Source organism: Jaculus jaculus, chromosome 6 (genome assembly GCF_020740685.1).
Source record: "Jaculus jaculus isolate mJacJac1 chromosome 6, mJacJac1.mat.Y.cur, whole genome shotgun sequence".
NCBI classification, from domain to species: domain Eukaryota; kingdom Metazoa; phylum Chordata; class Mammalia; order Rodentia; family Dipodidae; genus Jaculus; species Jaculus jaculus.
The window spans coordinates 134149388-134176443 of NC_059107.1; the positions used below are offsets into that span (position 1 = coordinate 134149388).

General features: G+C 35.1%; 1 protein-coding gene across 1 annotated transcript; it reads right to left on the reverse strand.

Annotated features, from left to right (window-relative positions):
* Positions 1–658: 658 nt before the first annotated feature.
* On the reverse strand, positions 659–25633 carry Epyc (epiphycan). The gene is made up of 6 exons (XM_004650169.2): positions 25456–25633; positions 12099–12273; positions 8275–8433; positions 7333–7535; positions 5557–5652; positions 659–1014 (listed from the first exon to the last, which is right to left on the reverse strand). The coding sequence occupies exons 1-6, from the start codon at positions 25618–25620 to the stop codon at positions 844–846; spliced, it is 969 nt and encodes a 322-aa protein (XP_004650226.2). The 5' UTR covers positions 25621–25633; the 3' UTR covers positions 659–843.
* Between the last annotated feature and the right edge of the window lie 1423 nt (positions 25634–27056).

A 27056-nucleotide genomic window follows, 5' to 3' on the forward strand; every position in this document is an offset into this window, starting at 1 on the left:
GGGTGCACACGTCTGGAGTTCGTTTGCAGTGGTTGGAGGCTCTGGCGTGCCCATTCTCTCTCTCTCTCTCTTCCTCTCTCTCTCTCTCTATGTGCCTCTTTTTCTCTCTGTCTGTTTTTCTCAAATAAGTAGATAAAAATAAACAAAAAAAAAATAAAAAGACAAAATCTAGTTCCACTTCCTGGAAGCGGGTTTCTTACGCAGTTATGAAGATTCACTCTGCTCCTCTAATGTGGCTGTCATACCATCTTCAACATAGTCCATGTACCTTTTTCAATTTTTTTAATAGATATAGAGAAAAAACAACTACTCAGCTTAACTATAGTCTAAAATTAGTTCATAGGGCTTTATAATGATGAAATATGATCATTCAGAAATATGTACTATGCTGCATATAGTTTTGTGCAGATTGATGAAAAGGAACATTTCCCATAAAGCCATTTTAATTTTTAAAGACATTTATTATTTTCTTAATATTCTTTAATGGATTAGGGGGAAACATGCATTAGAGGAAATAAAAGTTAGAAAAGTTTAATTGAAAATATTTCAATCCTAGCAAAATATCTAATGTGCTCATTCCATTGTTGTCCTTATTGATACTTAATTTGATATGAGCCCCTAACCTTGAAAATTATTTCTGATTTACAGGACTATGTGAAATGTTTTATATAATTTATTTACCTAACATTTTGTAGATTTATTCCTAATTCAGCTGATGTTTAGTTACATTGTTTAATTCTTACCATACCTTCACATTTCTAAAAAATGAACCATCTTATCATTTGAAGAAAGTCATGAGTTGCTCTGCATGGTAGACAAAACAAAGCTGACCATTATGTGACATTAGACAAGACTGCCAATGGGCAGGCGAGGTAAACACATGTATGCTTGGGGAGTTTTGCTGAGATTAATGGGGTTTCCGTCCAGTCGGATGTCCTCTAAGGCCTTACGAATATAAGTTAAGTTTTTAACATTGCAGAAGGTATCTTCGTGCATCTCCAGAATATTGTTATTCTAAAAGAGACAAAACATAAATAATAGGACAAGGTAAACTGCATCTTCCATCCTGCCTGCCTCAGTGGTCTGATTTGCTCATCTCTGTATTCTTTTGTTTCTTCCTGCAGTCAAGACTATTTAGCATGATGTGCTTACTATATATATGCCAGACACTATCTGCACAATGGGGATAAGCAAATTAACAAAACAGACATATTCTTGCTTTTATAAAGCTAGTAATTCTGTATGAGAAATATTAAGTAAATACATAAGAAAATGAATTGAGAGTAAAAAAAAATGTTTCTAAAATTGGTGAGTAATTTGGAGAAAGATTAGGGGGAACAGTTGGACTAAGGATGGAATGACAGAAAGATATAGGCATGGAATGAACCAAGACAAGAACATTCTAGACAAGGAGAATTTCAAGTTCAAAGACTGCAGATCAGCCTGGCATTTTGCTCTCTGAACATTGGACATTCACATCAACTTTCCTGAATTGAAGTGATAGGAGGGGTGGGTGCAAATGTTAGGGAGATAAGGAGAACCCAGAACATTTTCTCTTTCTTCTATAGCTCATGGAAACTACCATGATATTTTTTTGTTTCTGTAGATTTTTTTTTTATTCTGGACATAATACATATGTGCAATTCTTAAATATGTTACCTTTTGAAAGAAAGAGATGTTTTTAAAATGACAGATACTTGATAAAAGGATGATGGGTGTGAAAAGTTCACTCAGGAGGCAGAACTACATTTCTGATGTAGCAGCATATTTTCAAGATTTATATACATCATAGCATGGCTAATGTTTCATTATTTTCAATTGTCTGAGAGTATTGCACAGGTATACACTGTGTGGTATATTTTCATGTACCTATTCATCAAGCAGTGGAAATTTGGATTGTTTTCAAATCCAAATTCTTGTGCCATGTACAGTGGTGTGTAAGACTTTCATACACAGTGCTTTTACAATCATTTATATATATATATTTTTTGTGATAAGAATTTGTCATGGATCTATATATCTATATATCTATAATTTTTTTTTATTTATTTTTGAGGTAGGGTCTCACTCTGGTCCAGGCTGACCTGGAATTAACTATGTTGTCTCAGTGTGGCCTCAAACTCAGATTGATCTGGATTTCACTATGTAGTCTAAGGGTGGCCTTGAACTCAAGGTGATCCTACTACCTCTGTCTCCTGATTGCTGGGATTAAAGGCATGTGCCACCATGCCCTGCCTAGTTATTTTATTTTTTTTAGTGATTTTATTTTTTAAAATGCTGTTGAATTTTGTTAAATGCTTTTCCAGCATCTATTGAAATAATCATGCATTTTATCCTTTATTCTATTAAATTGTCATGTTTATATTGTTTGATTTTTAGCTGTTTAACTATCATTCTATTCCTGCAATAACTACTATTTAGGAATGAGGAGTAGTCACTTTCCTATGTGGCTGAATTCATTCTGCTGTGTTTTACTGAACATACTTGCATTATATTCATAAGGAAAACACTGGGATATGGTTTTCTATTGCTATCTTTGTCTAGATTTACTACTGAGATTATCTTGACCTTGTAGGTTGAGTGAGGAAATGTCCCTTCTTTTTCATTACTTTGAATGGTTTGTGAAGGATTGCCATTATTACTTTTTTTAGACATTTGATAAAATTGCTCAGGAAGTACCCATGGGGATGTGGGCTTGTCTTGGAAGATTTCAACTTGCTAAGTCTATTTTTGCTTGCTACAGATTAATCCATATTTTCTGGTTATTTTAATTTTTCTTTATTTATTTTTCTTTATTTGCAAGGACAGAATAGGAAAGGAGAAAAGAGGAGAGAGAGGGAAGGAGGGAGAGAGAGAGAGAAAGCCAGGGCTTCTTGACTCTGCAAATTAACTTCAGATGCATTTGCCACTTTGTGCATCTGGCTTTACCAGGGCACTGGGTACTTGAATACTGGCTGGCAGGCTTTGCAAATAAGTGTCGTTAACTGTTGAACAATCTCTTCAACACATTTCAAGTTATTCTTTAGTCCATATCAATAGCTTGTAGCTGGCTATGGTTTATACATACATCTGCCTAAGCAGTTGCCATACAGTTGTTCACAGTACCTCATTATCGTCCCACTCTCTGAAATTAGTATGAGATCTCCTTTTCTTTCTTAATTTTAGTAAATTTAAAATTTCTAGATAGTTATACATAAAAATATATTTTGTTGATTTTTCAAAGAACTGAATTCTCATGTTATTTTCTCCATGATTTTTCTATTCTGTTTCATTATTACTGCTTTAATTTTTACCTCTTCCATCTTTCCCTTTGCTTTGGATTTTAGCTTGTAAAGTACTTCATTTATGCATGCGTATTCCAATGATTCAATGAAATTATTAGAGAAAGTTGACTATAGCACTAGATCAAAAGTTACCCCCACCTGAATAAAAAGTAATTGGTTTTCCTTAATTTTTAAAATATTTATTTATTTCTTTATTTTTGCAAAAGAGAGTGAGAGAAAGAGAAAGAGAAAATGTGCATGCCAGGGTCTCCAACCACTGCAAACAAATTCCAGGTGCCTGTGCAACCTTGTGCATCTGGCTTACTTGGGTTCTAGAGAATTGAACCTGGGTCTTTTGTCTTTACAGACAAGCACCTTAACCACTAAGGCATATTTAGAGCCCTTCCTTTAACAAACAAAATAAATAGAATAAACAAGATAAACAAACATGTTTCAACCAAGCAAATTTTAATCATTCGGGTAATAACAATGAAATATGTTTAGAAACTATTAGATCTTTACATTTTTAAAAATGTATTTTCATGCATTCCTTTAAAGATAAAATTCAGTTTAGTTGGATTTAAACAGATCAACCTTTCAAATACATTTATTAAGAAAAGCAGGGCTGGAGAGATGGCTTAGCGGTTAAGCGCTTGCCTGTGAAGCCTAAGGACCCCGGTTCCAGGCTCGGTTCCCCAGGTCCCACGTTAGCCAGATGCACAAGGGGGCTCACGCATCTGGAGTTCGTTTGCAGAGGCTGGAAGCCCTGGCGTGCCCATTCCCTCTCTCTCCCTCTATCTGTCTTTCTCTCTGTCTGTCGCTCTCAAATAAATAAATAAATAAATATTTTTTTTTTTTAAAAAAGAAAAGCAAAGTGCGGGTTAGAAAGATGTCTTAATGGTTAAAGTGCTTTCCTGCAAAGCTAAAGGACCCAGATTCAACTACCCAGAACCCACATAAGCCAAATGCACAAGATTACACATGTGTCTGGAGTTTGTCTGCTGTGGCTGACAGCCCTGACATGGCCATTCTATCTTTTTCTATCTCCCTCTCTCTCTCTCTCTCTCAAATAAATAAAATAAATCAATTTAAGAAAAGAAGGGAAATAAAAGTAACAAATATACTTTCTTTACCTGGTGAAATGGAACATGAAAATGTCTTAGGACCGAATTCAATTCAATATGTACATCCAAAGTCAAAAGATAAAGTGAAATTTTTGGCTTAAAGAAATTTAGATTTTTATTTCTCTTTTTCTTTTTGATCTCTGATCACTAAGCATTTCGTGTGTGTGTGGTCTGTATGTGTGCATGTATGTTTATGTTGAGCAAGTGAGAGTGTGCATGTGTCACAGCAAGTGTGAAGGATGGAGGACAAACCCTCTGGTACGAACACTCACCTTTCACCTCATTCAAGGATGAATCTCTCAGTGTTCATTACTCTGCTTTCCAGTTGAGGTGGCCAGTGAGCCTCTGGAAGACTGTCCTGTCTCTGCTGCTCTTTCTGTGGTGTGCTTTCTGGGGTTACAGATATTAGCATTGCAGTGTTTCATTTTATGTGAGTGCTGGGGATGTGAACTCAGGTTCTCAGTGCTTGCATGGAAAGCTTTTTATCTCCTGAGCTAGTCCTCTGCCATGGTAATTTTTTCACTTAGTGAAGCTTTATTTATTAATTTTTAAAAGAATCTTTGGTTTCAAAAATGTTACATTTTTATTTCCAGAAGAATGTAAATAATTACTAACGTTAGCAGATACTAAGCAGAAAAGATAGGACCATGAATTATGAAAATGTGTGCTTTTAGAAAGAAGAGAAAAGAAAGAGAAAGAAGAGAATGTGTTGAGAAAAGAGAAGCAGAAACGTTGTCACACATGTTAATGTGCTATTATAGATAGATTTTTGTGTTCTTCTGCTTGTTTTGGTTTTCCTAGAATATTTTAGGCTCACCATACTGTTAGAAGCTATGGTGTTCTGAATGTAACATGTACCCAAGTAGCCTCAAGTGTTTTTGACTAAGCTTCCTTGTTTGTCCCCAGCTGGTGGAGATTTGCTGGACATGTGTTGCTGAGGTTAGCCTTGGAGCTTTATTTGCCCAGTCCACTTGCTATTGCTAGCTAGCTCACTATTACTGCTCTCTCTGTGGATGACATATGAATATGTGGCCTGATTGCAATGATATCTCCACCATGATGCAGCTTTCCCTGTAAACTGTAAGCTTGAAAGAAACCCTTTCCGCCCATAAGCTGTTGTTAGTTGGCTGTTTGGTCCCAACAAGAAGGTAGCTGCAATAGAAGCCTACCTGGAGATGAAGGGCGCGCAGGTTTTCTGGGAGTGGCAGGGGAATATGGTCCAAGTTGTTATCCGTGAGGTAGAGGTGGTGGAGGTCATACATGTCCTGTAAATATGCAAATGGAATGGCTTATTTGAGCTTTCCTGTCAACACAGTGGTTGGTAAATTTCCTGTCCAGGTCATGATTCTTACTTTACTAGACAGTGCAACTGAGTTTTGAAAAAATTCCCTGCCAGCAAGGGTTTATTTATGAAAATGCAAAGGATTTTTTTTTTTCAACTGTAGGAAAAACTTGCTTGGTTTAACATAACTTTCTCAGCTTATGCACAGCAGTTGCCTTCCATGGAAATTTTCCTGCCATCAGATTTTGAATAATATTTTGGTTAGGCAAGCAAGGATTTCCTTCATTTTATAGTCATGGAGAAATAAGTATATCCCCTTAGCTGGAGACTAGTAACCTAACCAAGAGATAGATGAGCAGCACAGCAAGACAGAAAACACAGAGGCAATAATTGGTCTCTACTTTAGCCAAAGGTCACAAGAAAACAGTGACACACCTTCACACATGCCAGCTACTTTCAACCCTTGAAGGCTATCATGAGATACTGTATCTTCTGCACCTATCGCCTAGCAGAGACAGTGGAAACAAAGCCGCACTGTCCCCAATCAACTCTGGTGATAGTGATGTGTCCTTTCAAATATATATATATATATTCAAATATATTGGTTTTTTGAGGTAGGGTCTTACTCTAGTCCAGGCTGACCTGAAACTCACTATGTAGTCTCAGAGTGGCCTCAAACTCATGGTGTTCCACCTACCTCTGCCTCCCAAGTACTGGGATTAAAGGCATGCGCCATCATGCCCAGCTCAAGTATATTTTAAATTATTTGTCCTAAGTGTAACCAAAGGAGAATTTTGAATAGGGTAAGAATAGGTGGAACACCCCCTTGCTGGTGACTCTTCTCAGAACACTTGCTGTTGTTATAAGTAGGTCCTCCACCCACAAACTTGCTTTCTTCACTTAGAAAACAAGTTCTCTGTGGTTAACTTAATCCAGATGTTTTATAGCCTTCTGTCTGCAAGATGCCACTTGCATCCTATCCAATTAGCTAACCATTATTTTTTTCTCTCTCAGTAGTTCTAGGTAAATCCATTTTTTGAGGAGGGAGGGCAGTTACATCACTTCCAGAAGGCCTCTGCAAATGGATGATCAAGTAGTTATTCATTTCTTTTTTTTAAACTTATACATTTATTTGAGAGAGAAAGATGATAGATGGTAGATAGAGAGATAGATAGGTAGATGATAGATAGATAGATAGATAGATAGATAGATAGATAGATAGATAGATAGAGAGAGACAGACAGGCAGACAGATAGATGATAGAGAATGGACATGCCAACACTTTCAGCCACTGCAAATGAACTTCAGAGACATGCTCCACTTTGTGCATCAGGCTTATGCGGGGCCTGAGAATTGAAGCTGGGTGCTTTGGATTTGTGGGCAAGTACTAAGCCATTTCTCCAGTCCAGCTATTAATTTCCTATTCAGTCTTTTTAATCCATTCATGGTATTGGAGCCATTTCAGAATATACCAGAATAATACATACATACATACATACATATATACATATATATATATATATGGATTTAGATTTAGATTTAGATTTTGATAGTAAAGAGTTTATTTTTGAAGCTAAAAGGATCTTACAGAAGTAAATAGACTAATCATTGACTATAAGTGGAAGGGGAAGATGAAAATTATTATATGAGACCCCAAGCATACTTTAAATGCTTCTTGCTTGATCCCTTTCCTTCCCAGTCTATTGTTGCTGATGTCAATAAACGTCAGAGTTGTTGGCAGTTCCGGGAGCTGTCTTATTTTGTTGTCACGCAGGACGAGCTCTTGGAGTTGAGGCAGCTTTCGGAATGCATCTTCATCAATCTCAGATATTAAATTTGATGTCAGATCTATCCTTTTTAAGTCATCTACAAGGAAGGAATGAAGGAAATGTATGAATACCCTTGGATGTAGCTTACTTGGATCAAATGTGAATATATAATTTTCCACATATTGCAGTGGGTGTTACTGATCATTATTTTTCTAGCAATTTTATGCAAATTATTTTCTATGAATACTATTTGTATGATTATAAGAAATGTGCACTTCATTTGAAATGGTTATATCTGTTTTTTCTCTACATCCTTAAAAATCTTTGTATAGATTTTCCTATTTAAACTTTTTCCTCAATGAAGAGTATTATATTTTTAACAACCCAAAATACAGGCATGAAAACGAAATCTTCAAATGATTAAAATATCTTACCAAGAGAAGTGATGAAATTCTTCTAAATTGCCAAGCAGTATAAAATTTGGGTGTAGACTTGCACTTATCAGTCATATAGTAACTGTGACTTAATAGAAGCATATTTGAAATAACCCAAGCTTTGTAAGTGCATGACCATTTCACACTTAATATAAAAATTAAAATAAGTTTTAGCATACATAATGCAATTATGGCTACATTCAGTTGAAAATAGTTTATGTGAAATTATAAAAAAAACTATATAGTTTCATAATGACTATTCCCTATTTGTTCTTTCTTCTTATTATTTAAACACACACAATTATTGAGCCATATTTTTTACACAAGCTTCATTCTCAATATCAATGCTGTAAATATTTCGAAGAGGTTTTAAGGAAAGAGCATTAACAGTTTCTCCCATACTTAGGCTTGCGAAGTCATTTCTGTTGATCTTCTTAATTCTGTTAAAGCGGGAATAGAAATAAGCCGTGTGCTTGGGCAGTGGAGGAATGGCATCAAGTTCATGGTCATCACAGTATACAGTGGTACTTATACAGGTACACAGAAGGCATGTTGGAAAGTCTTAAAGGGAGAGGTAAATAATTATATGTTAGTAACAGGGGATGTGGTTCTTAATATTTTGTCACCAAAATTAGACTATCCATGCATAACTCATATTGTCTCATAAACCTTTTGAATGTCATATTAGACACATCAGCTGATGAGACAGAAGTTGTCTCAATACCACTTGTAAAATATATTTTTATTTACATAATGACCATATTATAGATGTTGCTTTTATACTTATTAGACATTCTGTTTTCAAAATATGAATACTGAGATTATACTTGTATTCAAATTAACATGCCACAGATAATGTTTTCATTACATCCTTGATTCAATATATAAGCATTCCACTGAAACATAACATGATTCAAGATAAAAAGATTGTAATAATTAATATTTGTTTATTTAGTATGTATTATTAAAGAGTTTATGTAAATGGTGCCATGGTAACCAGTGAAATGGTGGTGAGCACAAAAAAAATACAGTTCTAGTTTCTGCCTTGGAAGATGTATATTAATCATAGACATAAATATGATTCTGTGATCAGTATCTTGAAACATCATTGCAGGATGACTGTAAGGAGACTCTGAGGAGGAGATCTTTGAGACATACAGGAAGGGAAGGAGTTGAACACACAAGTGAAAAGCAAAGAGTGTACCAAGCAGAGGGAGGAGCATGCTCCAAGTCCTGTCACCAAGAGTAAAAGTGATCTGTGAGGGTAAAACTCAGCATGGAAACGTGGAGGCTATAATATACAGAAACGCTGACTGTTGTGTGACAGGAGCTATTCCTTTTCCTAAGGATGGGTAGAGTTATTACATAAGCTCATTTGAATGCATTCTATCTGATGATGTGGTGGGATAAAAGAAGGCCAAGTGGAAGGACATAAGTTCTGGATAAAAGAGAGGAGATGAATCACAGATGAACAATGGCAGTAGCTTGGCTAGTGTGATGGTGATAGGCAGGGCAATAGATCTGAAGCTGTCCATGAACCTTCATTATTTTCCAACACTTTTGCTCTATGTTATGTTGTGCTTCCTCATGGTGTGCGCGTGTCTGTGTGTGTGTGTGTGTGGTGTGTGTGTGTTTGTGTGTGTGTGTGTGTATGTGCATGTGTACACACACTCATCCCCTTCTTCAGCATTTAAATAGTATTTACTTAAAAAAATTCTGAGCTTCTAAAAGAGATAAGAGTATTAGTGACCAGAAAGCATGAATCATGGGATAGGCCAATATTATGAACACCAAGTGCAGGGAGAGTTTGAAAGGAAAATAAATCTAATAGCCTAGATTTCCAGATAATTTAAGGACTGAAAAGCAAGACCTAGTCATTAAATTAAGACCTTGTGTTCTATCTTTTGACTTTCTGACTCCCCTGAACTTCTGTCCATCTCCTCTGTGCCTCCTAGCATAGACAAGGTAATGTTGTGTGGAAATATCACCCCTCCAAAAAGGCACTTATATGATACCTCACTTGGTTCCTCAGAACCAAAGCCTTTTACTATCTTGAATCCTACCATTCTGTTCTATGATGTAAAAACTAACACTCCCCACATACACAATAGACCTCTCCCCTGAAAGAAATCCATTTCAACACCTCTCTACTGATCTATAACCTTAGAGTCCTTCTTTTAATAATCTTACAATTTTGTTTCCTATATACTGACTTGCTGTTTCAGCAACAAAGGCTTTATTTATGAATTTCGTATGGATAATAATTTACTTCCTTTTGTGATCATAAATTGACACCATATGGCACTAAATATTATTTCTGGAAATATGTGTTAATTTAGCAAAAATATTTTTTATTGTTCTAAATATTTCAAAGTCACTAAACATGCATGGATGTAAGCTTCTTTTCTACAAATTGTAATGTAACTTACAATTTTCATTATACCTCCTCAGTCTACTCCTAGTAAGGAAAACACTCTTCAACTTAAGGATATTATTTCACAATGGACATAATTGAACCCTAAGTTGACAAAACATTTAAAAAATATTTGCTTATTTTTTTCCAAGGAGAGAGAGATTCAGAGAGAATGGGTGCCCTAGGGCCTCTAGCTACTGTAAGAAAACTCCAGAAGCATATACCTCTTTGTACATCTGGCTTTATGTGAACACTGCGGGATCAAACTGGGGCTGTTAAGCTTTGCAGGCAAGCACTTTAACCACTAAGCCATCTCTCCAGCCCAACTAAAGCTTTTAAAAAGACTGTATTGTGCCTTCTCCATGGCTCAGCCGAAACCCCATAGTGCACCTGTTGTTCCCATGTTTTCAACTTCTGAAAGATTACAATGTCTAAAGGGGTAAGTAAGTAAGTATGTATCTCCCTAGCTCTGTTCCTAGGATTCTGCTAGATATGAAAGAGTATCATGAGTCCTTTAAACAAATTTACAGGATTTGTGGACTTTGTTTGCATTGTAGGACCATTAGCATATGTCTATGATGTTACAAACATCTTATAGTTTGTAGTAGTATGCAGATAAAAACAATATGTAGACTTCTTGTTCTTAAAGGGTTGTTCTTAGTCCATATTATGCTTTCTTAAAGTGGTAATTCACGTGAATAATTATACATAGCTGGAATAGAAAGAATTTGTCATGTCTGATATAGAAAGCATTTGATGAAAAGCAACCTTAACTCTAAAGTTACTATAAAAAATTAAAAACTCAGAGAAACAGAGACTTCAATATTGTTCTCCAACGGCTGAGAAAGAGAGGGAAGCTGAGGAGTTGTTCAGCAGGGATGGTGATGCAGTTGTGCAGGATTAATGTCTCACAAAGATATAATTCCTGGGACTGAGACGTGAGAACAAAACCTCCTTTCCAATAAATACACAGCCAAGAATCCTGGTTGGCTTTGAATCCAACCTCCTAAGAGCTCATTACCCACTCTGGGTTATGTTTCCTTGGTGACAAGAGAAAACTATACTAAAGCACTCACAAGGATGTTCTAATAGTTACATGAATCACTACGCGGGATATCTCACCAGCACTCATTTCAGTCAGTGCAAAATAATCCTCCTATTATAATTGTCATGCTTTATCATCTCATAACTAAAGTATAGACATAGGTTTTCATCAGCTAATTCAACATTTTGGTAATGATGCCACCAAAAATATTTTGAGTATTGGTGTCGGACAAATATTTCCATTCCAAATGTTTGAATATTTGATCGATTTCAACAGACCAAAGATGATTTACTAAGACTCTAAGACTGCTTTATATTTTAATACAAATACAAGTGTATGGGACTGGAGAGAAGACTTAGTGGTTAAGGCACTTACTTGTGAACACTGGGGACCCAGGTTTGAATCCCCAGTGGCCACATAAGCCAAATGAACAAGGTTGGTGTGCAGTGGCTGGAGGCACTAGTGTGCCCATTCTCTCTCTCTCTCTCTTCCTCTCTCTCTCTCTCTCTCTCTCTCTCTCTCTCTCTCTCTCTCTCTCTGTGTGTGTGTGTGTGTGTGTGTGTGTGTGTCTGTCTGTCTTTCCTTCTCCTCTCTCACATAAATAAAATATTTTAAAAATTCCAGTATAACTCCTGCTTCAAACCTAGTTCATGCCAATGTTATAGAACTTTTCTTTGGATCATTCAGGCTCATTGTGGAATTTGAGTTTGTCTGTTTTGAGAAAAGACAAAGTGAAGTGGAAGACAATTCAAGATTGATGTAGCTGACCTTCATTGGTGTGTGGGCCCAGAACCCCTGGGAATTCTGGCTCCTGTGGTGAAGAGCCATCAATCAGCCTGGGGGTGGATTCCTCATCTTCGTCCTCCTCCTGGACATCATCTGGCTGTGGGGCGGGAGTAAGGAGCTCTCTGTTCCCTGAAAGCATCACTGTCACTCTTTCAATCTGAAAAACAAGCAGAATTTCATCAGACATCCTTGATCAGCGTGCACACTAGTCAGATATATCCTTTTCTGCCACAAGATGGCACTCATGTTCTTAAATTCAACACAGTTGCCCAGCAGCTAGCTTGTGAGAGCATTTATGGTTCCAATAACTACTCTTATTGTTTTAATTTAATTTTGTGTTTCAAATCCTAGAAACTGCTTTCAATACTTCGTTTTTTCTTTGTATTTTATTTTATCTTCTTACTTTTTCTCAAATATTAAAATATCTCATCTATGGGGCTAAAGAGATGGTTTAGCCATTAAGGCACTTGCCTGCAAAGCCTAATTACCCAGGTTCAATTCCCCAGAACCCACATAAGCCAGATGCACATGGTGGTGCATGCCTCTGGAGTTTGTTTAAAGTAAGTAGAGGCTCTGCAGCACCCATTCTCTTTTTACCTCTTTCTCTGTGTAACAAATAAAAGTAAAATAAGTGTCTTATCTGTTGTTTTCTAATGATACATAGCTTTATGTAAATGTGCTATTTTGTGAACAACACATCAATCCAAAAATATGAAAGTAAAATCAAAAAGTTCAGTTTACTCTCCAGTCCTTAATTCTATTCTTTTGAAGATATAATTGATATGATAATGTGCATTTTCTTATTTTTAGTCTTCAACTTCCTAAATTTAAATCTTCTCTTCCTTATCAAGGTTACTGTCTTTCTAATGAATTGTTGAGAAAAGTATATTTACTTTTAATGCCACTTTAGATTGATCTAAATACACTCTACTACAAATGAAAAGAATATTCCTGTGTGTGTTTTTATTTATTTATTTATTTATTTGAGAGTAACAGACAAAGAGAGAAAGAGGCAGATAGAGGGAGAATGGGCGTGCCAGATCCTCTAGCCACTGCATACGAACTCCAGACGCATGCGCCCCCTTGTGCATCTGGCTAACGTGGGTCCTGGGGAATCAAGCCTCCAACCAAGGTCCATAGGCTTCACAGGCAAGCACTTAACTGCTAAGCCATCTCTCCAGTCCATGAAAAGAATATTTAAGAGATACCAAGCTTAACTTTATGCATTCATAGTCTATTTAAGCACTTCTCATCCAGTATTGTAAGGGTTCCATTCGTTTATGCTTATTCAAACCAAGTGGATGGTACACTGATTCATGCATTTTACCTTTATAACTTTAGACTATAGCCAACAAGTACTTATGAAAAATATTCATAAATATGCATGCCCAAAGTATATTTAATTCATAGTTCTCAGCTTAACCTTATGGATTTTACTGAGAAGAGTCAATGTATACGTAGATGTTTATTTTTAAGCATTGTAAAGAATGAAATCTCACTTAAAACATAATATGGAATACTGCAGCTGCCATCAAGGAGTATATTATAAAGCCTGGAAAGAACTCTCCAGCTGAGAAGCTGGGTGTCTTATAGACAGACATAAGGTTTCCATCACTGAAGGCAGAATGAGGTAGATTCAGAAGAATGGATTTGCAGAGAGATGGAAAGAAGGCTTGGGAAGAGAGGAAATTGAGACAGATGTTTCATGGAATGGAAGCAGCCTAAAGGGAGAAATGCATTCCAGACACTGCCTTGAATCTTTAACTGCGTAGGAAAATGTTTGCACATAGTTTTTGCCAGTAATTATTTTTCCACTGAATTTATGAGAAACTGTAGGAGCTCATATCTCATCCGACATAATGAAATAAAACAGCCTTTTGTGTTTATCAGACTGTTTTGTTCATGCTTGCTCACAAATAAAATGAGTAGTGTTAAAACCAAGAAAAAGGAATGCCTTTTCATTTCAGCAAAATTGTGTAAATATTACTCCATTCTACCATGCCCTGGAAAGATTTTGCATTGGAGACACATTTATTTTTATTATTAGATAGAAGTTATTTGAGATTCTTTATTTTCCCAGTTTTAATGAGCTTTGTACTCTAATGTGAAATTTAGAGTAAAAACAAAAAGAGTGAAGAAATCATGACTACCTGTCTGTCCAAATGGCAGATTTTATACTTAAGCTGTAGAAACCTGAGTTTGGTCATAAATACAAACACCCAGAAAATGCACCTGCTCCTTTGTCTCAAGTTACAACTGGTGACACTCAAATGTAATAGCAATCGAAACTCTTTAAATAAATATTCATCATTTCTGCCAAGGATCTTCTCTATTATTTTCCCTCTGTGTCCTCATAATATAGCAACTGGCTTTCTACAGAAGTGAATTTTGAATGTGTTCATTATATTTCTCTGAGTTTTAGAAACATGCTCAAAAGGGCTCATGACTTTGTTTTTAGCCATTACATTTGTAGATTTTCTTAACCTAGGAAAAGAAAGACAAATGTTTTCTAGTTCATTGCTTTGCAATAACTTAAATGACCCTAGTCTCATGTTTACCTGGCCTCAGAACTGTGCTTTCTTTCATGTCATACAATATTTAGGAGTACATTCCATTGTTACGGAGCAGGCACTAGAAAAGACATTGCACACAGACAGCAGCCTAGGCAGAAGGAGGACCCAGCATGTGTCAGCCTGGAGAGATGATTGTCAAGTGAAGAAGTCCTTGGAGGTATCAGGTGAAACTCTCTTGTGAGTAGCCCAGTACCTCAATGTCAGCCAATGTGTCTTAGACTAAATGTCTGTCCCCTGGCAAAAGGTTCTCAGTATGAAAATGCAATTGTATTTTTAATAGGCAATACTTAGAATTTTATAAGAAATGTTTATGTTGATATTCATGATCCTACAAAGGGTCTAATATTTCCATTTCTTGATTATTGATTTAATTATCTATACCTAGATAGCTCTGTTCTTAAAGTAATTTGCATCACTTTAAGTGAAAATTTTTGGTTAAAAATAATTTTGTTCAAACACACAAACCACAGAGCATAAAGCACATTTAATGGAAAAAAAATTGTGTCATTAGAAAATAAAGGTTCATAATATATTTATCCTAATTTTAGGGTGATGTTAGGAAAAGCTAATGTGTTTGACAACAGCAGCCATTCTTATAGATTTTTCTATAGCAGCATCCCTTTGGTATAGATGTCTTGTTCAACATGGGGATTAAGCATGTTTTTGTAAGAACTGCAGAACCTTTGTCACCATTCAGTGTTGTTTTTGAATTAATAAAACCCATTGTGTGGCATTTTGTCAATATTTTGGTATTTTTGTCTCAGTTATTAATCTGTAGCTAAGTGTCAAATGAGAACCTCAGTGAAAATGTAGAACATATATGATGGAAAAACGCTGTGAAGGAATAGAGCCCCAGAATTTAGTTCTTACCTACATAAATAAAGCAAAGGCTCAACAAGTAGAATGATAAATTTATAGATGATACACATTTCATTATGGTTTCTAATTATATAATTAACTAGAATAAGTGTTTATGACAAACATTATGCTTAAAGTATGAGTAACTGTCCATTTTATTTATTGATATTAATATCTAATAGCATTGTCATTTACCCACTGTGTACCACTATCACCATATTCTAAATTTTCACTCTGGGCAACCTAAAATACAGTAGTCACTTACACCAAGTTAAGTTTCCTCTAGTATAGATGCAATGTCAATGAGCTCTTAAAGAGACAAAAGTTCACCATGTCAACTTTGCTTAAAATTCCTCCTTGCTCTAAATAGCAACAGAACAATGGCTGTGGAGAAACATCATGACATCCTACTTAGTAACAAAGATTCAGAATAGGTGAGTCTAGGGTCTTGAGCAAGTTACTCAACCTACTTTGGTCTCTCAACAGAATGTATGACATTATGTAAATTTTGTAGGAAATCTTGCATACGTTTTCTTGCTCTCTATAAACACTGTCCAGCAATCAGTTAAGAAAGGAAGAGCTGTACTGGAAGTTGAGAGACTACATAGTGGAAAAGAAAGCTGTCTCAGACAAGGCCAACTTAGTCCAGCCAGCTATGAACCAATTGTGTCGCCAATTTTTTATATGCATTTAATTTAATTTTTGAGACTGATAGGCAGAGAAAAAGGCAGAGATAGAGAGAATGGGCTCACTAGGGCCTACAACCACTTAAAACAAATTCCAGATGCACACGCCAACTTGTGCATCTGGCTTACGTGGGTCCTGGGGAATTGAGCCTTGACCCAGGGTCCTTAGGCTTCACAGGCAAGCGCTTAACTGCTAAACCATTTCTCCAGCCCATTTACATGCAATTTCTTACCAATAAGAGCTTGAAAGGTCCAAACAGGTGAATGACAGAAATATGAATTGAGTGGATTTTTTTATTCTATCCAAGTTTGTAATTGTTTGTTATACAACACCAACTAGATAATTCATAATTGTATGTGGTAGATGTGAACATCTGGTGAATAGTTTAAAAAATAGAGATGATAAAGAAGATTCTCAAGTGAAATGTCAAATATAATTAGTAAATTATTTCAACCAAAACTAGAAAATATGAAATAAAAGGGTAAATAATAGATTGTTAAATACATATAACCTTCAAAACTTAAAAAGGTATAAATGACTTAAACATGCCTATAATGAGCAACGAGATTAAAGCATCAATGTAACATCTTCCTACAGAGAAAATTCCAGAATTGCAGAGTCAAAATTGAATTATATCAAATGTTTAAGGAAGAGGTGATGCCAATACTTTTTAAACTGTTCCACAGGGTAGTAAGGACAGGAATGATAACAAACTCATTCAATGAATTTACTATTATCCCAACACAAAATTGAATAAAGTCACAACAAAAACAATTTTAATCCATCCTGTTTTTTATATCAAGAACCCAAAGTTTGTTCTGCATGTTCAAATGAGTAAATGCAACACAACATACAAATAGACTTAAAATCTTAAATAAAGATAGAAATGACGTGATCATCACAATAGATATTGAAAGGGCATTTGGCATAATTCAACATCCCTTTATAACGAAAAAGTTCTTAAGAAACTAGAAGAAAGATCATATCTCAAAATAAGAAAGGTTTTAGGTGACAAACATAGCCAATGTAACAAATGGGAGAAAAGTGATGGTGCTTCCTATAAAATATGCAGCACATGCCTCCTCACTGTTTTTAATATTATGCTTAGTATTAGCTAGATCATAATGATAAAAGAACATAGAAGGACACAAGAAGGAAAGGACATCAAAATATCCCTATTTTCAAACATGTGATTTTAATTAAAATATCAAAAAAGTTCATCCAAGATCTCACAAAAGAACCCTACTGGGCAAAGCAATCCTAAATAAAAGGAATGATGGGAGCATCGATATTACTTGACTTCAAATTCTACTACAAACAGATTTATAACTACTTGGGTCAAACTAGAGGACTCAGAAATAAATTCAAATGGTTTCATTGACCTTTTTGTTGTTATTGTTGTTGTTGTTGTTGTTGTTTAGTTTTTGAGGTAAGGTCTCACTCTAGCTCAGGCTGACCTGGAATTCACTATGTAGACTCAGGGTGGCCTTGAACTCAAAATGATCCTCATCCCTCTGCCTCATTAGTGCTGGGATTAAGGACATTTGCCACCATGCCCAGCCTTACTTTTGACAACTTTGTCAAGCACAAACATTTGAAAGACAATCCTTTCAACAGGGAAACAGGACATTCATATGTTGAAGAATGAAATTAGAAAAAATTTCTCACCAGACAAAGAAATCAAAATGAACAAAAACCCTTAATATAAGATTTAAAACTACTATAGGAAAACATTTCAAGATATAGGCAAGAACTTTCTGCAAAGGTCTATAATAACACAAGAAATTTACCCAAGAAGTAAAATGTGGTATTACATGAAATTGAAGAGCTGTATAGCACAGGAAACAGTCACCATAGTGAAGTAACACCCTAAAATGTATGGGAGAAATTATTTGTCAACTATACATTAGACAAGGTATATTATAAAACACTGTAAAAATTAAATACCAGAAAAACAAATCTTCTATCAATAAATAGGCTAATGAACCAAATAGGAAGTTCTCACAAGAATAAACACAAATGGCCAACAAATACTTTTTCAAAAAAGGATTAATATCCTTAAGCACCAGGGAATTTAAAACTGCTTTGAGATTCCTTCTTATCCCATGGACATGGTTGTCATCAAGAAAACAAATCACCAGACAGCTATCCAGCAAAGAGAAGACTTTCTGCTGAGCTGTATCTTGATTTTACAGTGTCCTTCAACCTAAGTCTGATATCTTTCAGCAATAGGCTCTTCCCATCTACTTTCGGTGGGCAACGAAGGGCCTATGTAAACGCCTGTACTGTTTGGGGGACATCACAAGTCTCCTTGGCCAATGACTCATCAGAAGATATCACATCTCTTGTACTGAAAATGTTTTGTACCCTTCTATGGATTATAGATATGGGAGGTAATCAGCCCTAGTGAAGTAGCTATTATGTGCATTCATATATATAGTATGTCCATCAAACTGCCCTCTAAATATTTGTGTTTGTTCCCATATATTAGTGGTAATACTATCTTTTGTTAGAGTAGTTTCTCTTTTCAGATAATAGTGACTAATGGGGAGAATAAGCAACATTCTGAGAAGTGACATATATTCACACTAAATGAGACATGTCCATCACACCTTCCAAGGCTCAGGGGCCATTGTGGAAGAGATGTCAGAAAGATTGTAAGAGTCAAAGGAAACTCTTATATGCTTCAGGATATGCCTTCCAGATATTAAGTGACCATTTAATCACAACCTCATAGTGTCTGACTCTATCCACACCTTGCCTATCAAGACCTGCATTGTATGGTGGCAAATAAATGATGATATTGAAATGGAAGAAGGACTTGTTGGAAAAGAAAGCATTCATTGGGAGGAGGATAGGGAAGTGAGTGAAAAAGGAGGGTAGCGGGAGAGGATTATGATCAGAATACATTGTATATATGAATGGTGGTTGCCAATATAAAGTTTGTAAGAAGAAAATAAATCACTATAAATGCTGGCAAGGGTATGAGGAAGCTGAGCCCTTATTTACCACTGGTAGGTATCTAAACTGGTACAGCCTCTATGGAAATCAGTATAGAAGTTGCATTAAATATTAAAATATAATGAACTGGAGAGATGGCTTAGTGGTTAAGGCACTAGCCTGCAAAGCCTAAGGACCTAGGTTCTATTCCCCAGTAACTACATAAGCCAGATGCCCAAGGTGGCACATGCGTCTGGAGTTCATTTGCAGTGGCACAGTGGCTGGAGTCCCTGGCATGCCCCATCCTCTCTCTTTCTTTTTTCTCTCTCCATCTTTTTCTCTCCCCTCTCAAATAAATAAATCAATAAATCACATTTTCAAAAAATTTAAAATATAATTTAAAAATTATACTATGACCTAGTAACGTCACTTCTGGAGATATGTGTGTGTGTGTGTGTGTGTGTGTGTGTGTGTGTGTGTGCATATATATATATATGTATATAGTATGCCCTCTAAATATTTATGTTTGTGCCCACATATTAATGGTAATACTATCTTTTGTTAGAGTAGTTTCTCTTTTCAGAAGTACTTCAGTAGTTTTTTTTCTTTGTACCATATATGTGTGTGTGTGTGTGTGTGTGTGTGTGTGTGTGTGCATGTATGTATGTATGTATGTATGTGTATATATATATATATTATATATATATACACATACATACATACATACATACATGGTACAAAGTATTAGGATTCATGATGGCATTTTCATAAATTCTTTTTTCTTATTTGTCTCAATTCCCCACTGTCCTTTCCTGCCTCCTTGAAACCCCTCTTGCTGGTCCTTTCCCCATGTACTCTAATTTATAAATCTATTTAAAAATTAAAGGTTTACTTGCTAGAATATCATGTATTTAGGATGAGGTAAATAATTTATTATCATTTTTCCAGTTTATCTCAATGATTGAAACTTAAAGTACATTTTGAGTAAAGTAAATTTTACAGCTCTACAGTACAATTAATAATTCTTTGTGGTTGATTAACTATGTACAAAACATTCAATTAAAAAAAGAAACAAATGATTTGAAAGTTGTATGTAATCTAACCCTCTAATCTTTTGATAACTTAGGTTTCTGTTTCTCTGTTCACATGCTTAGTGTATGTTATTATTGTCAGAAATGGGAGTATTCCATCTTTAATTGACAGAGAGTTTTACAGCTTTAGGTATATCCCAGTTTACTCAACACTGTACTCCCCAGCATCTCCTGAGCTCCAGAAACTTAATAGGCTTCTAGCAACTTAGATCTCCCCCACTGCATCATCTAATTGAATGGATGTCCCCACGTACTAGTTGCAGGACACTTTGGCAAAGGCTGTAGAAATATTGTCTTATGGAATCAGTTCATATTCCCATTCTTCTTACTACTCATCCCCGAGTAAGGGTGCCAGAAGGACAATTTGGAAAATTGAGTATAGGCTAAAACCGGTAACCTTGTGAAGACAGGCTTAGAGATAAGGATTCAGTCTCGGTAATTGGGAACAAAAGTACAATGAAAACCATGATATTTTATGTTTTCCACTCTACATGTCTAATTTAATGGGATAATTTAGTTGTTTTTCTTAATTTGTACGTTTCAATTTTTCCTATTCTAACATGAAACAAACTTCTAACAGAGCCCTATTGATGCCTAAAGTTTAACAAGACAAAGAGTGCTGGATAAATCAGCTATATAACAGCATAAGGCAAAAAAAAAAAAAAAAAAAAAAAAAAAAGGCAAAATAACACGCCCTGCCAATAGAAGGCTGCAGAATCATATATTCTTGGCATGGAGAATATTAACTTGTGGGATCTTCCATTTTCCTGTCTGCTAAAAAATTTGACTACTCCTCTTCAATTTCTGTTGTCTCCTTATATTAGTTACATGTTCAATGTGATTACAGAATTGATCTTTTTCTGTACTTTCTTGAGCTTATCTGCTCAATTTTATATTTTTATTCAGAATTTTGTATCATAGCCCCAAACAGAAAATACTTGTGAAATTATTTTTGCTAGCCACAATTTCTGCTCAATGCATTTTCTCTGTTTTCTAATGTGTTAAAGAATGGAGTGAGTCCCATGGACTTTGCATGCCTTCCATTTATATTTAAGCCCACATTAAATGCTTACAAGGAGATTGACATAAAATCATTTTGGAATTGAACCCCAGGTGAGAATATCTTCAAATGCTCAATAATCTTTCCAGTCCACTGTACCCACCAATTCTTAACCAGTTAGCCTAGATCTTCAACAGGTAACAGGAACATTATGGATGTCTCCTTTTCCTTTCTAGAAAACAGCAGTTAGAATCCCAATTGTTATCTGGAAGTTCATTCAAACATCGACTAAGTATATATTAATGAAAATGGAACTTTGAATGTATTTGTCTCCCAAATTATTTCTACAGTTGAGCAAATAAATTTTCTTGCTATTCCTCAATCAATGTTACATCAAAATTTTGTTTCCAGGGTGTTGAAAGTCTCTTGAAATTTTTAGCCTGGGTTTGAATACTTTTATAGATTGAATATACTGACATATAGATATGCTAAGAACATTAGAATTTTACTTCAAACCAGAGTGCAGTGCTCAAATTTATTAAAGTGATCTATATTAATTGTCTAAAATATGTGACAACTGACAAAGTGGTGTTTTATTTCTTATTTTATCTTGACAATGGATAAGAAATAAATGTGTTTGGCAGAGTTCTTCTTCCTCATATTTCTGAGAGTGGCTTTCAGATCAGAAGAAATGCTTCACTTTGCTTCTTTTAAATCTTTGACACCAAAAAGCAATGTTGGGATATTGTGCCAATTGCAATCACTGGAAATCCTATTGTTTTTCAAATTTCTTAATTTCATAGATGAGAAAGTTCTATTAGTATTTGGACAAAGTTAAAGAAGTCAAGCTCAGAGATAAAGTAGAAAAATATGGAATCTGTTAGTGCCAAAGTGTCTAAGCTTTGGAATTAAATGATTCTAGTTTAAATTTTATATTGGAATTGATTACATGAATAACCATGAGAAAAATTCTGGTCTAATTTATATATATCATTACTCTTAAATCTTAACAAAGTTATTTATCTATTGTTTGTCTTACTATCCACATATACTGAATGGGAATATCAAAAGCACTTCATAACTTTGCTGAAGAAGTAAGCAAGGTGGCATGTAATAAACTCAAATTCTACTGGACACAACAGTACTAAATTCAAAAGGAGCTACTATCATCAAAAAGTAAGAAGTTTGTGTTTTGACCATTTGGCTTATAATCAATACCTAGTCACATAAAGCAAACTAAAATTCTATAAAAAACACATCATTAATATCATAGAAAGTTTATCCACTGAGAATTATATAGCACTATGGTGGGAATATTATACTAAAATCTGATCTGCTTTTAATGTACAATCAAGTGGATTCTGGATACTTTGGATTATCGGTGTGGAAGAGAACTCATTTAATTTTCCATTTTTCTTAACCCATAAGAAGGCAGTAAATACACTGTAATCAGTAAAAGCCCACAAAAGTCAACTGGAACACTAAACCTAGATGTAGGATGTCATTTGGCTTACTAACTAACTCACTGGGATCACAAATACATGTTTTACAGAGGAATTGTTGAAATAACTTAGTAGTAGCTTATCACCATTTTAATACACCGTTTCTGTGGGTCAGAAAGCTACAGGAACTCTACTCAAGGTTTTCAAAATACAAAAAATGTGGTGTTGACTGGGAGTGTGAAATCATGCAGAACCCAGGGTGTGTGTGCAGATATGGACACAGAATAATGACAGGTGACCATTTCCATACTATTTCCCTGAGACATAGTCTTTCCATGAATCTGGAGCAGCAGCCTCCATGAAACTGGCTGGCCAGTGAGCCCAGAAGTTCTCCTATCTCTCCTCCACACAGGACTGAGGTTACAGGTGTGCATAGCCACACCTTGCATTGTTACATGGGTGCTAGAATCCAACCGAGGTCATCCCAGGCCTTCTTGCCTATACTGAGACTCTTACCCACTGAGCCATGTCCCCAATCTATTCATGCACTTTTTAAACTATGAATCATTTTCACACACTATATATTACATGAGATGTGGTAAAGTTTCATATAGGACTAAGGACAGTATCTGAATAGTTAACTTTAAAGCTATAAAGATGGGATAAATTTGCTTATTTTAACTTCTACAACTTTATTCAAGTAATCACTGTCATAAATACCATATTCAAAGGTTAACATGAATAAATGCATCAGTGCCATACTTCATATATGGCTTACAGAATTGATATTTGGGTCCTTTGTAAAATAAGTTATACTAATATTACTAGCTGAGCTGAAATTCTCATTTTTGTTCTTCATGCCATCTTATTTAGTCTCTCATATGCTTTTATTTTTATTATAGTTATTTATTTGATGGGGAAAGAGGCAGATAAATAGAGAGAGAATGGATGTGCTAGGACCTCTAGGCATTGCAAATGAACTTCAGATGCATGTGCCAACCTGCATCCGGATTTACACTTGTACTGGGGAATAGAACCTGGGTCCTTTGGCTTTGCCAGCAAGTGACTTAACCACTAAGGTATCTCTCCAGTCCACTCTCCCATATTTTTTGCATTGATTTTTTTTCCCCACAGAGCATAGATAGTGAGTGGGTTTGTTCAGTGTTTTCTTGTTACTCAATTGATCTTGTCAATCTTTTTTAAAAATGATATGTAATATATATTTAAATCCATTATTTTCATTACAGCATATCAATAACTACTTTTACAATAACAACTTTTTATAAGTGTTTGATGTTGATTTCATTAAAGTGATTTAAGTCAGGAATACTCAGTATATTTTAGTAAACTACAAGGAATTGATAATGGCTTTCTAGAGTCTTAGTAATTTGAGCATTTTGAAATTGGCTAAGAACTGTCCAGAATGAATTCTGTAGATGAGATATATTTATATGGGGAAATGGGAAAGAGCTGAGACATGTACTACATGTTTGATATCATGAAGATTATAATTCTAAAACATGCAAACATTGAGAAAAAGCTATATATTAAATCTCCTTTATAGAGATATGCTTCTCAACTGAAATTTCCTGATGGCAGGAAGAATTTTACTCATTCCTGAGAAGGTTTAGTTATCAGGAGCATCAAGAAGGATCCTGGTGGTTAGTATTAGGTTTAAAATATTCTATAGATAAAGATTTTTCCTTCATAATCTTCCTTGGCAAGGAAAGTCCTAAAACCAAAATATATTTCTTCTTCTTTTTAGGTCTTCTAAAAGGAATAAAAATAAACCTTGGATCTATTCCTCAACCCCACTCAAAACAGAGAATTTATTGTGAGAATCATTAAATTTCTTCTAGCTTATGGATTGATTTATTGTGAAGTGACAAGTTTGGACAAAATATTTTTTTGGTAGTACATACATGCAAATACATGCCAGGATGTTTTTTAATAAAAATAAAAATAAAAATGGGAGAAGAGTAGTAGTGATAGAGGGATGGATGAAGAAAGAAAGGGTCAGGTTGATGGTGAGAGAAAATAAGAAAAATCTATGAAATATTTGTGTTGTGAAAATATGATACCCATTTCCCAAGGGACCATACACCACTAACAATATTAACCATTTTTTACTATATTATTAGAAAAGATGTGTCTATTCCTGCATGAATTAAGTACATTAAGTATTTTATCTAAATTTGTTTTATGCCCTTGATAATAGATTCAAAATTTGTTACAGTTATTCAAATGTGATATGCTTTTCCTTATTATTAATTTATTTATAGTTAATTTTGGCACTGTGGTATATTAATTGTTGTTCAAGTTCTGCTTGTTGACTCATGAAGATTAGCCCATATCCTTTACTTAGGTAAAGGTGTAAGAAGCCCAGCAGTTAATCGGGACCATGTCATATCAGATTTATGCTAGGGGCTATAACCTTGCCCATGGCTCCATTACTGCTGGGGAGGAAAGCAGTTGTTCAAAATAACATGTGCCCTCTTGGCATGACCGCCTCCATGAGATTTCTTTATTTTGGTAAGATTTGAAGAAAATAGAGTGAACCAAAAGAAAGCAAAAGACTGTCTCACCATTTACCTGGAAATGATTACACATGTTCTAGACAAAACAAATTGGTTAGGATCAAAACACCCTGTTTCTAAATAAATGAAAACTCTGTTTTGATACAAAAAAACTCAAGTCATTCACATTTCTGTGCTGTCCAGAGTCTTACAAGTAGAAATAATCCTTTACCTCGCCTTGGTCAATAGGGACATTCTCATAGTTGTATAAATTGTCCAGGTCTTCAAAGGTGGCATCGTAAGATTCTGAATTGTAGTTAATGGGTTCTATAGTTGGGGCAGTCAGGGCAGCATCCAAGATGAGGAGTCCAAAAACAAGTCTTGCCAGAATTTTCATCTTGCAAAATTTCCTAATAGTAAAATATAATATGTATAATTAGGTGGCTTTTGAGGATCAATGGTGCCAGGCATTCAAATTAACTTATACAAATCCTCATATTTTTACGGTGGACATAACAACTACAGTGAAATAAAATTTGTGTTGTGGGCAAATGAGAGAAAGTAGGCTACAAAGTGACTGTGATGTACTTTCAAAGGCTTTTTCATCACCTGTGAGCCTTAGCACTGAATAAGCATCATGATGCTTTCATTCCTACTGGGACATGGAGTTCATGATGAGAATGATAATGGAGACTGCAACTGTCAGGAAATTTTGTAGATGAGGAAACTGAGGCAGAGTTTTGTTGTTACACAACAAATACTCAAAATTCTGTATAACTTTGCTTGAGACTTTTCCCAAAATAAACAAAGGAATGCTTTTCCTTCTAGTATCCTTTTATTATTCTGAATGCATGCATAACTCCTGAACATATATGGATTAATATTTTATGTGAAATGTCTTAATGGAGTAAAAAATAAATTTATTTTCCATTATTCCTTAGAATTTGTTTATTTCTTAACAACTGTGATTTTGACTTAGAAATGCTAGGAATAACTGTTGAATGGGAAGTACTTGGCATGATTCATGTAGAGGAGGATTTGCACACACAAACGGGAATAAAGCAATCTCTTGCTTTTTCAGTGCTTTAGCAAGCACAGTCCTGTTACCTTTATAAGGCAAATCTTTAATGGGACTTGAATCAAGATCTAACTTCAGCTATTTTATATTTTATTTTACTTAGTTACTTGAGAGAGAAAGAGAAAGGGAAAGAGGCAGTTAGAAAGAGAGAAAATGGGCATGTTGGGGCCTCTAGCAATGGCAAATGAACTCCAGACACATACACTACCTTGTCCATCTGGCTTATGTGGGTCCTGGGGAATTGATCCTGGGTCCTGTGGTTTTTCAGGCAAATGCAAGTGCTTTAACCAATCAGTCAGCTCACCAGCCCAATTATTCTAGTTTTGTGTTGACTCTTGTGTACATATTAGTTTATGAACAAAACACCTCATGCTTAAATTTAAACATTCTCATTGATAGTATAAAAATGGGACATTTTGAGCATTCATTCATCCAAAGAATTGTTTATAAAACACTTATTTATTTATTTTTTTTAGTTTAGTTAGTTTAGTTTAGTCATTTGCTACCTTAATGATATTACCTACAATGTTACTATCCCTGAACACATATAAAAGAGAAATCTTGATAAACATGACTTCAACTTCAATGCTCGGCAGACAAGCTAACTTTCAGCTACTTGAAAGACTGTCTTTATGAAGCAGGTTTAAGCAGAAGCATATGAAAATCCTCTGAGAGTATGAAGCAGGACAAAGAGCTCCTTTTTATTCCCTCCTATACTTTCTTCAAATAAGATTCTTATTCATACTGGATAAATC